Below are 12,341 nucleotides of genomic sequence, written 5' to 3'. Positions count from 1 at the left end.
AATGACTTAAATAACACCATTAACATGATAAATTGTAAAACAAAAAAAATAATATAATAGTAAGCTCACAAATGAGAGTCATATATTTAATAGATTAATAGATAATATATTATTTAGTAATATGTATTTAGCATCATATATTGAAAATTGATTAAATAACTTAAATGTTTGCAATGAAATCACTTACATACAAATATTTTCTATCAATCACGTATTTTTGTTGATACATAAGTAATCTAAATATATCTACATTCTAAATGGGAAAAAAAATGTGTTATATGACCTTAATATTTATTAATAATTTAATTTTATTTAATCACACTCATCTCTATTCGTCTTCTCATTATTACCTTATTGTTCGTAATACTAACAATTTATAATATTATGATAGTGATTTTCTGTGAATTTGATCTCGAATGTGAATTGTAGATATATTTAGATTCACAATTCACATTCATATATTTATATAGATATAGATTATTATTAAAAGAATATATGAAAAAGAAAACATGTATTAATTTATGTAAATTTTAAATTTAAAAATTAAAATGTATTAATGATTATTATTAAAAGAATATATGAAAAAAAAACATGTATTAATGATTATTATTAAATGAAGGTAAGGATAATAGAGATATAGATATAAAATATTATTAAAAGAATATATGAAAAAGGTAAATATTAAATTTAAAAATAAAAATGTATTAATGATTATTATTAAAAGAATATATGAAAAAAAAACATGTATTAATGATTATTATTAAATGAATGTAAGGATATTTATGTAAATTCACAATTCATATTCATATATTTATATAGATATAGATAGATATATATATTAATTTAAACGGGTATTCGGGTCGGGTGTGGGTCGGATTATATCAAACCCGTCTCCATACCCAAACCCGAAAATCCTCATACCCGATTACCCAATTATTTAATCGGGTCTAAAAATTCCTCCATACCCTCTTCTATTCGGGTCGGGTATCGGATCCTCCAACGGGTTCGGAGGAAATTGCCATCCCTTCTTGTGGTAAACATTTATAGTAGAAAGAGTAGAAAGAGTTTCATCATTGTATTTATGTATTCAGCTGAGAATCGAATTCAAGATCATTGACCGATATAAAAAACTTAAGACCTCGAACAATCAATTGATAATTGAAAAATAATAAAAATAGTTCTCATGCAATGTCAACGGTAAAAACCAACTATGGATCCCAACGACAATTTACTTTATATTTTCCGAGAGAAAAACGAACCTTTCACGCATATGAATAGCATATTTCCTGATTAAGCAAATGAAATCTTATTCATATTGTTTATTTACAGCTTACAACAGTAGGACAGTGCAAGCACCGATCCCATTCTCTTTAACATATTATGAAACTCAGTACTAAAGTATTTTCCACATCGATCGGATCGAAGTGTTTTAATACTTTTTCTTAGTTATTTTTCTACTTCAGCTCTGAATTCTTTGAATCTTTCAAAAGATTCAGACTTGTATTTCATTAAATACATATGCCCATATCTTGAGTAGCCATCAATAAAAGTAATGAAGTAGGATTGACCATATTTCATTCTAACACTTAACAGACTAACAAATGAAAATTGATCAAATCCAATAGATCATGTGCACGTTTCATTTTCCCTAAGAAATGGACTTTGGTAATATTTCCTTTTAGACATGACATATTTGAAGATAATTAATATCTTACATGTAAAACATGTTGTCACGCCTTGAAAACGAAAACAAGACGTGCTATCGGCGTTGTTTAACAATTTAAATCGTATAACAACAAGCCATGTAGTACATTAAATAGCCAAAAGACAGTCTATTACATAAATGAATAATCGTCTTTATAATGCGATTAAAACGAAATGCAGAAGCGTAAAACATGATAATATAACTAAAGACGGAATAACAAGACTGGTCTTGAATTGGATTGGCTTCATCACCATCCCCAAAAGTATTCTTGTTCTTTATCTTCGATTTGTTTTTCGTTCTTATCTGGGATGAGAATGTAATGGGTGAGTATTTGGAATCCAAATACTCAGTAAATGGGGGTCGATCGTGCATAATAAATATCAAGGTTATAATTATACGGATATATTATCATAATCTCAATCATAAGCATGTTGAATCGAATATGAACAAGATACAAACATATGACTGAAAATCATCTCTTTTTCATGGTTTACTGATCAGTCCCCTATATGTTACTCCTCTAAGGGGCGATGCCAAAAGAACGGTTATTATATCCCACCTCATCAGGGTCAAAACATTCAAATATCTGAATTTCCTTGCCATTTCTAATTCGAATCATTACAGTGCATTTCAAAGATTTCAAACATGCTTTCAAATATTATAACTAATATTAAACAACAAGTTGTTCAAAGATTTTCATAACAAATAGGAAAGAATATATCATGCCGATCGAATTTCAAGAAATATACATAACGTATTTTTAAGCAATTGTGGACATACATACGAGGAACAAGTATGTTGATATATATATCGAGTAGTACGCTTATGAAATGCAAGTGTATGTAATAATTAGCAAAAGCTCACTTACTTGATTATTATCTTCAAAAATTTAAGGGAAGGTGTCACGCCCCGGGACCGGGGTTAGTCGACACCGACGTTATTCAACAATCACATAATTGCTAAATAACCAGCCTCGTAGTACAGTATAAACCAAAACCAGTTTATATCATAAATACCATAAAATGGAATCGTCTTTACAATAGTAACTCTGAAAACGATAAAAATCTGCGGAAGCGTTTACAACTTGAATTAAAACTCACAAGAACATATTCTTAATTAAAATTCTTCATGCATCTACTATCAGCCCAAAAACTGACTGTCTGATTCTTCTTTCTCTATTTTTTCTTCTAATTATCTGGGAGGGTAGAGTAAGGGGTGAGTATTTTGGGAAATATTCAGCAAGTGGGGTTCGTTCGAGCACAATATAACAATATGCATAAAATTTCGAAATCACATGACTTGCAGCATATCACATGCATAAAATTTACCAGACACTGAGATTCCTCAACTTTATATGGTTTACTGATATCAGTCCCTAATTTTTACTCCTCTAAGAAGGGCGAGGCCGAATCGGTTATATCCCCACCGTATGAGGGTCGTCATATCATGGTTGGAATGTATGAGGGTCATATCACGGTTGGAATTACCACCCATATCGGGTTGAATCCTCACAGCGTCAAACAAACTCATGCCAAAAATCTTAACCAGAAGGGATAGAAGAAGAATTTGCACTCGATCGAATTTTAACACACACGAAATGCATAACCGAAACTTACACATTTAAAACAAGCCCACTTACCTTAGATCTTGATGAATAAAAACGTGAAAGGCTAGGGTTTCTTGCACTGGAAATTTCGAATTTCCTTCCCCGGATCTGGACTGCAGCAGCTCTTCGAAACCCGGCAGAACTTCGAAAGCAAAAACTCGAAAATACTAGAGAGGGAGACTCGAAAATATGGAGTGAATGAGAGGTGTGATTTTCGAGATACTAGACCCTCCTATTTATAGGGGTTGGATGCTATCCGATCGTGTATTATCCGCGCGTTTAAACTTGAATCAAATCTTTATATAGAATCGTGATCTATCCATGATCTTGGGTGATATCTAAATCTTTCATCCAAATTTCGAAATTTTAAAATAAATACACGCTTGAATTTGAATTCTAGGGGTTGTATTATCCTTGGCTTGATTTTTATCTCGGTATCTCAATATCATCTCGAATCTTAGATCTTTATCTGCTCAAAGTTCGAAAATATACACGATATTATCTTAAATTCTTGAGTTCAAAATGTTGCACACGATAGAATTATCCATTCTAAAATTACAAATACTATCATGATAAAAATCGAAACCTTGGATTTTACATCCCTCCCTCCTTATGGGAAGTTTTGTCATCGAAACTTGGGTTGGCTTGGTCTATGAAGAGGTACGGGTATTGGTTCTTCATCCTTTCTTCTAGCTCCCACGTGACTTCTCTTTCAGTGTGGTTAGACCATTGCACCTTGACGTAGGGAATGCTTCGTCGTCTTAGTACTTGGTCCTTGGTGTCCACGATTCTGATGGGAACTTCTTCGTACTTCATCTCTTCTCCTAAGTTACTTTCGATCATGAGATGTTCAACTTCTAACACGTGACTGGGATCCGAGATGTATTTCCGCAGTTGGGATACGTGGAAAACATTATGAATTCTAGACATATTTGGCGGCAGTGCCAGTCTGTATGCCAGTGTGCCCACTTTTTCCAAAATTTCAAAGGGTCCCACATAATGGGTGTTTAGCTTCCCAGCTCCACTGAACCGAACAACTCCTTTCATGGGTGAGACTTTTACGCAGGCCTTCTCGCTAATGTTGAACTCTACTGGCCTTCTTTTCAGGTCTGCCAAACTCTTTTGTCAGTTTTGAGCTGCCTTGAGTTTCTCTCGGACGACTGTAACCTTGTCTACTGTTATCTGTACGAGTTCGGGTCCTACTACTGCCTTTTTTCCCACTTCATCCCAATATAAGGATGACCGACATTTCCTTCCATACAGAGCTTCATATGGAGCCATCCCAATACTGCTGTGATAACTGTTATTATAAGCAAACTCGATCAATGGTAGATGATTGCTCCAATTGCTACTGAATTCTAGGGCGCATGCTCGCATCATGTCTTCCAGGGTTTGAATTGTTCTCTTGGTTTAGACATCGGTTTGAGGGTGATAGGCCGTGCTAAGGGTAACTTTCGTTCCCATGGCCCCTTGAAAGCTCTTCCAAAAACGTGAGACGAACCTTGGGTCTCTGTCTGACAGGATGCTCACTGGTACTCCATGAAGTCGTACAATATTGTCCATGTACAGTGTAGCCAATTGTTCCAGATTGTAGTTCATACGAACGGGTAGGAAGTGTGCATATTTTGTAAGTCTATCTACAATTACCCATATTCCGTCTTGACCTTGTCTCGACTTCGGCAACCCTACCACAAAGTCCATGAAGATATGCTCTCATTTCCATTCAGGTATCTCCAAAGGTTGCAACAATCCTCCAGGTCGCTGGTGCTCTGCTTTGACCTGCTGACAAACTTGGCATTTAGCGACAAATTCTGCCACGTCTCTTTTTATTCCGTTCCACCAAAAATTTTCCTTAAGGTCTCTGTCACGCCCCGAGACCGCGGTTAGTCGACATCGGAGTTGTTTATCAATCACAAAATCCAAAACAACCAGCCTCGTAGCACAGTATAAATTGAAACCAGTTTATTTCATAAATCTCAAACAAATACCAATGTCTTTACAACGGAAAGGAATAAAATGCGGAAACGTCTTACAACTGAAATTACGAAAATTCGAAATTTAAGATACTACAATTCTCGATATTTTAAGCAATTCACCAGCCCCAGAATTGTTCAGATTCTTTCTCTTCGACCTGTTCCTTCGGATTTATCTGGGAGGGTAGAGTAAGGGGTGAGTATTTTGGGAAATACTCAGCAAGCGGGGGCCGTTCGAGTACAAAATAACAACATGCAAATTTCGAAAACACAATAACTTGTACAACATTCACATCACATGCATAACAGTTTTCCAGACACTGAGATTCCTCAACTTTCTATGGTTTACTGATATCAGTCCTTAATTTTTACTCATCTAAGGGGGCGAGGCCGAATCAGTTATATCCCCACCGTATGAGGGTCATATCATGGTTGGAATTCCTACCCATATCGGGTTGAATCCTCACAGTGTCAAAACATAACTCATGCCACAAATCGTTACCAGAAAGCGGTAGAAGAAGGACTGTACTCGAACGAATCTTTTAAAAAAACCGAAAAATTCATGCACCAAAATACACAATTTAAAACAAGCCCACTTACCTTAGATCTTGTAGAAAAACGTGAAAGAGAGGGGTTTTCTTGCACTGGAATTTTCGAAATTCCTACTTCGGTGGCTGGACTGCAACAGCGCTTCGTTACTCGACACATGGAGACTGGGGGAAGGAGACTCAAAAATATGTTGAGTGAGAGGTGTGAAATTCGAGATACAGGGCCCTCCTATTTATAGGGGTTGGCTGCTATCGTGATCGAGCGTTATCCATGTGATTTGAATTTTCAAATCAAATTTAAAATCGAGAATCATATCTATCCGTGATCTAAATCTTCCATCCAAATTTTCAAAATTTAATATTAAACACATTATGGAATTCGAAAATCTAGGGATTGCACTATCGTTTGCTTGATTTTTTTATCTCGGTATCTCAATATCATCCCGAATCTTAGATCTTTATCTGCTCAAGGTTCGCAAATATACACGATATTATCTTAAATTCTTGGGTTCAAAATGCTGTACACGATAGAATTATTCAATCTAAAATTACAAGTATTATCATGATAAAATCAAAATCTTGGATTTTACAGTCTCGGTACATTTTTGTACTCCCTGGGTGGACTGAAAATTTGGATTTGTGTGCTTCTGATAGTATTTGTTGGCGAAGGTTATCGCTGTCTGGTACCCACAGTCGTCCTTTCATCCATAGGACTCCCTTGTCATCAATTTGTAGATCTTGAGACTTCTCGCTTTCGACTTGCTCCTTAAGTTTCTTTAGCTCGGGGTCTCGGTCCTGATTTAACTTGACGGTCTCTTGTAGACATGGCCGAGCGGAGAGTGAAGCTAGAGTGATCTTGCCTCCATTTTGACGACTCAGAGCATCGGCCACCTTGTTCGCTTTACCTGGGTGGTAGCTTATAGTCAAGTCGTAATCCTTCAGTAGTTCTACCCACTTCCTTTGCCTCATGTTTAGTTCCTTTTGGGTGAACAAGTACTTGAGGCTCTGGTGGTCTGTTAAAATTTCGCACTTGGCGCCATAGAGATAGTGCCTCCAAATTTTCAAAGCAAAGACAACTGCTGCTAGCTCAAGATCATGCGTAGGGTAGTTCCGTTCAGTGCGGTTTCAACTGCCTTGATGCGTAGACGATCACTCTTCTCTCTTGCATGAGTACGCATCCTAGACCTTCCTTAGATGCGTCACTGTAGATGGTGAATTCCTTATCTTCAGTGGGTAAGATTAGTACTGGCGTGGATGCGAGCTTTTCTTTCAATGTCTGAAAACTTTTCTCGCAACCTTCGTCCCAAATGAACTTGGAATTCTTCTGAGTGAGTCTAGTCAGTGGTATGACGATTGAAGAAAAACCTTCGACGAACTTTCTGTAATAACATGCCAGTCCAAGAAAGCTCCTGATGTCTGTGGCGTTCTTAGGCTTTGGCCATTCCGTAATTGCCTCGACTTTCTTGGGGTCCACTGATACTCCTGCTTCAGAGATCACATGTCCTAAAAAGGATACACTCTTCAGCCAGAACTCACATTTCTTAAACTTAGCATAGAGTTCCTTTTCTCTCAGAGTCTGTAGTGCAAGGCGGAGGTGTTCTTCATGCTCTTTCTCGTTAGAAGAATAGACGAGGATGTCGTCAATAAACACCACTATGAATCGGTCCAGGAATGGTTTGAACACTCTGTTCATAAGGTCCATGAAGGACTGTAGGCGCATTGGTCAGCCCAAAAGGCATAACTGTGAACTCATAATGCCCATATCTTGTCCGAAAAGCTGTTTTGGGATATGTTCAGCCCTGACCTTCAGTTGGTGGTATCCAGTCCTCAGATCCAGTTTAGAAAAGACCGCAACTCCCTTAAGCTGATCAAATAGGTCGTCTATCCTCGGGAGAGGGTACCTATTCTTGATAGTGATCTTGTTCAGTTCTCTATAGTCGATGCACAATCTCATACTCTCATCTTTCTTCTTTACAAAGAGTACTGGTGCTCCCCATGGGGACACGCTAGGTCGAACTTGCTTTTTGTCCAGCAATTCCTGGAGTTGCTCTTTTAACTCTTTGAGTTCAGCTGGCGCCATCCTGTAAGGTGCTTTAGAAATCGGTGTTGCACCAGGAACTAGATTAATTTCGAACTCAACTTCGCGGTCCGGGATTGTCCCTGGGAGTTCTTCTGGAAAAACATCTGGGAACTCTCGTACTATTGGGATGTATTCTATCCTCAGTTCTACTTCTCCTTGCACTTCACTGATCATTGCTAGGTAGAGATCTTCTCCGGATTTCATGGCCTTCCATGTTTGGGAAGTGGAAAGGAGTGCTTTTCGTTCCTTGGATTTACCGTGAAATACGACTTCTTCCTGACCTGGGGTTCGGAGTTTGACCCCCTTTCCCTTGCAATCTACTATTGCGTTGTTTCTTGCTAACCAATCCATTCCTAAGATGATGTCAAAATCGACCATGATCAATTGTATCAAGTCGGTGCTAAAAGTCTGATTACCGATACTGATTTTACAATCTCTGTAAAATTCGTGAGTTTCAATGGCCCTATATGTAGGTGTGGCTATTCGAAAGGGCTCATTTAGTTTCTCAGGCTTACATCCTAACTTCTTAGCAAATCTCTTAGACATAAAAGAATGCGTAGCACCACAGTCAAATAACACATAAGCAGGCACTTGCTGAATAAATATGGTACCTGACACGACGTCACTTGCGTCGTCTGCCTCATCTTGCGTCATGGCAAACACCCTGGCATTAGGCTTATTCTCCTTTGGTTTGTTGGGGTTAGCTCCCACATTCGACCCAGTTCTTTTGTTGGGCCCTGCTGATTGCTTGGCAGCGGTAGGGCACTCTGAAATTCTGTTCCCTGATTTCCCACATCCAAAGCATACGCCGCTGGCCCTTCGGCATTCTCCGGGGTGTCTGAAACTGCATTTTGGGCATGGTTTGGGTCCTTGGTAGTTAGTGGCTGCTGAGGGTTGTCCTGAAGAAGGTCCGCCAGATTGATTAAGTTTCCTGAACCACTCACCACTCTGAGAAGACTGACTGATATGCGGACGCTTGTTCTTATTCTCTCCTGCTCTTCGACGGATATCGGTTTCAGCTCGGATAGCTGCGCCCATAAGATCTGCAAAATTGGCGGGCTGATAAACTGCTAAGGCCGACTGGATTCGGCTGTTCAATCCCTTCTTGAAACGGTGCAGCTTCAAAACTTCGTCCGCCATGATTGCTGGAGCATACGACCCAAGGGCATTAAACTGAGATGTATACTCCACTACTGACATATCTGGAGCTTGAGTGAGGTTTTCAAACTCACTTAACTTCTGCAATCTGACTTCCGCCGGATAGTACTGTTTCAAAAATGTTTCTCGGAAGTTTTGCCATGTAATTGGTCCAGTAGCGGTCATGGCTGGCGAGACTGCTTCCCACCATTTAGCTGCTCTGTCTTCCAGGAAAGGCACAATCACATCCACTTTGAGTGCCTCGGGAACTTCCAATAACCTCAACTGAGTCTCGACACTCTTTAGCCAACTCTGGCCAACTTCGGGATCAGCGTCCCCTCTGAATATCGGACACCTGTTCTTGCGGAGGGACTCATAATGAAATTTGATTCCATTAGGTGGTGGTGGTGGAGGTTGATTGGCGTTCGGGTTTCCCAACCCTTGTAGTGTTGTCGCCACTATAGTTGCTATGGCCATGAGATCAGCTCGGCTTAGGTTGACTGCAGGCGGAGGTCCATTCTCTTGTACATTCTCCTGTCTTCCTTCGCGGTCGGTATTCGCATAACGCGGGTTGTGATTCTGTCTCGGGGGTCTGCCAGCCATTTCCTACAATTGCAAGTTCTAAGAATTTGCAGTACGAGTAGAGTTCATGCAATAGATTGTGCTGAAATTAATTGAAATCAATGGAACAAATAAAATATTTTATTGATTTCTCAAAAAAAATGAACATGACCAATATAAGATAAACAAATAATGTACTGAATTTTTGAAAATAAAACGTAGCAACAATAAAAATAAACTGCTAAGAATGGTCCACTAAAACGCTCTACTCTACTATCTCTCCATTTCCAACGGCCACATCGGGTGGGGCTTCTTCATCCTCGGGATCCTCCTTCGGCACCTCCGGGTCTATCAAGTCTGCAAGCTGCAACTGGAGATTTTGATTCTCTAATTTCAACTCAGCAATCTCTTCAATGTGGGATAAAATTCTTCCTACAGCGTCATTTAACTCGTTTCTTGCATGCACACAGTTTTCCTTATTCTTCTCGATGAGCTCCTTCTTCTTCACTTTCCCTTTGCCCACCTCCTTGGACAGCCTTTGATTACTCTCGGACTACTGCATAATCATATTCCATGATTCTTCAATTTTCTTTTTATCCTTCAGTCGTGCTTGACGTGCTTCAGACAACTCCATGGTGCGTCGATCCACTTCTTCCTTTGCCCGCTTGGCTTGACCCACTGCTATCTCTAAAGAGTCTCGAACCTCGAAATTATGACCCTTAATGAGCTCGAACATTTGGAAGATCTCATCATTCCTCTTCTCTGCTGCCATCAGCTTGGTAGTTAAGTTCTCCACTTGTTGCCTCCTCTCGAAATTACTAGCTCTCAGCCTTCTGATAGTCTTATCCTGGTGTCCTAGAGCCAATTCCTTTAAACGTATAACCGCCTGAGCACGCGTGCGAGGTTGGTGATAGTATAACGAATCGTCTCCCTATGAGTAATCGGGGCTACGTTCTTACGAGCAGTGACACACATACGAGCCATTTCCTGAAAACAATAAGAAGGAAATGCTCAGAATATCATAAATAGGACATAATAAAAATATCAGGGTCATATAGAGTCAAGTATATAAAAATAATTAAAATTTTCGAAAATTTCCAAAATGGAAAGTTTTGAGATAGACATATGGATTCGAAGCATATGTCGAGATGATTCCATAACAGTTGACGGAATTGAATTCGGAGTTTTCTACGAAAAGTTATAGGGGTTACGAAATTTTCCTAAAACGGCAAAAACGGGGTTTCAGAGGCATAAACGAAGGAATTTCGCGATTTCGACCCCTACCTCACGACAAAGTGGTGAAAATCGCTCGTTGGGCCGTTTCGGAGGGGATAGCGTCGGCCTCGAGTTAAAATTCCACATAAATTTTTTTTTGTAAAAATTCCTTCCCACCCGGATTATGAACTTAGCGGCTCTGATACCACTTAAATGTCACGCCCCGGGACCGGGGTTAGTCGACACCGACATTATTCAACAATCACATAATTGCTAAATAACCAGCCTCATAGTACAGTATAAACCAAAACCAGTTTATAACATAAATACCATAAAATGGAATCGTCTTTACAATAGTAACTCTGAAAACGATAAAAATCTGCGGAAGCGTTTACAACTTGAATTAAAACTCACAAGAACATATTCTTAATTAAAATTCTTCATGCGTCTACTATCAGCCCAAAAACCGACGTCTGATTCTTCTTTCTCTATTTCTTCTTCTAATTATCTGGGAAGGGTAGAGTAAGGGGTGAGTATTTTGGGAAATACTCAGCAAGTGGGGGCCGTTCGAGCACAATATAACAATACGCATAAAATTTCGAAATGACATGACTTGGATAAGATCATTCATATCACATGCATAACATTTACTAGACACTGAGATTCCTCAACTTTCTATGGTTTACTGATATCAGTCCCTAATTTTTACTCCTATAAGGGGGCGAGGCCGAATCGGTTATATCCCCCACCATATGAGGGTCATATCATGGTTGGAATTCCCACCCATATCGGGTTGAATCCTCACAGTGTCAAACAAACTCATGCCAAAAATCTTAACCAGAAGGGGTAAAAGAAGAATTTGCACTCGACCGAATTTTAAAACACACGAAATGCATAACCGAAACTTACACATTTAAAACAAGCCCACTTACCTTAGATCTTGATGAATAAAAACGTGAAAGGCTAGGGTTTCTTGCACTGGAAATTTCGATTTTCCTTCCCCGGATCTGGACTGCAGCAGCTCTTCGAAACCCGGCAGAACTTCGAAAGCAAAACTCGAAAATACTAGAGAGGGAGACTCGAAAATATGGAGTGAATGAGAGGTGTGATTTTCGAGATACTAGGCCCTCCTATTTATAGGGGTTGGATGATATCCGATCGTGTATTATCCGCGCGTTTAAACTTGAATCAAATCTTTATCTAGAATCGTGATCTATCAATGATCTTGGGTGATATCTAAATCTTTCATCCAAATTTCGAAATTTTAAAATAAATACACCCTTGAATTTGAATTCTAGGGGTTGTATTATCCTTGGCTTGATTTTTATCTCGGTATCTCAATATCATCTCGAATCTTAGATCTTTATCTGCTCAAAGTTCGAAAATATACACGATATTATCTTAAATTCTTGAGTTCAAAATGTTTCACACGATAGAATTATCCATTCTAAAATTACAAATACTATCATGATAAAAATCGAAATCTTGGATTTTACAGAAGGACAACTAAAATTCG

At 38.7% G+C, this 12,341-nt stretch overlaps 2 protein-coding genes across 2 annotated transcripts; both read right to left on the bottom strand.

Moving 5' to 3' along the window:
* Nucleotides 1–3,905: 3,905 nt before the first annotated feature.
* On the bottom strand, nt 3,906–4,358 carry LOC142519837 (uncharacterized). Its single transcript, XM_075622857.1, has one exon. The coding sequence runs from the start codon at nt 4,356–4,358 to the stop codon at nt 3,906–3,908; it is 453 nt and encodes a 150-aa protein (XP_075478972.1).
* A 2,812-nt stretch (nt 4,359–7,170) lies between these two features.
* Nucleotides 7,171–9,652, bottom strand: LOC142519836 (uncharacterized). Its single transcript, XM_075622856.1, has 3 exons — nt 8,524–9,652; nt 7,817–8,265; nt 7,171–7,314 (listed from the first exon to the last, which is right to left on the bottom strand). The coding sequence occupies exons 1-3, from the start codon at nt 9,650–9,652 to the stop codon at nt 7,171–7,173; spliced, it is 1,722 nt and encodes a 573-aa protein (XP_075478971.1).
* Nucleotides 9,653–12,341: the final 2,689 nt, after the last annotated feature.

Source organism: Primulina tabacum, chromosome 11 (genome assembly GCF_025594145.1).
Source record: "Primulina tabacum isolate GXHZ01 chromosome 11, ASM2559414v2, whole genome shotgun sequence".
Taxonomy (NCBI): domain Eukaryota; kingdom Viridiplantae; phylum Streptophyta; class Magnoliopsida; order Lamiales; family Gesneriaceae; genus Primulina; species Primulina tabacum.
The sequence above is the reverse complement of the archived record's forward strand: the minus strand, read 5'-3'. Positions and strand labels throughout refer to the sequence as shown.

Bases quoted from the DNA above. Each gene is read 5' to 3' on its own strand.
- LOC142519837 (XM_075622857.1), bottom strand. From the start codon at position 4,358: ATGAAAGGAGTTGTTCGGTTCAGTGGAGCTGGGAAGCTAAACACCCAT.
- LOC142519836 (XM_075622856.1), bottom strand. From the start codon at position 9,652: ATGGCTGGCAGACCCCCGAGACAGAATCACAACCCGCGTTATGCGAAT. The intron at 8,266-8,523 runs GTACCATATTTA...ACATCATCTTAG, and splicing joins CGCAAGTGACGTCGTGTCAG to GAATGGATTGGTTAGCAAGA. The intron at 7,315-7,816 runs GTACTCTTTGTA...TCTCTGAAGCAG, and splicing joins TGTCCCCATGGGGAGCACCA to GAGTATCAGTGGACCCCAAG.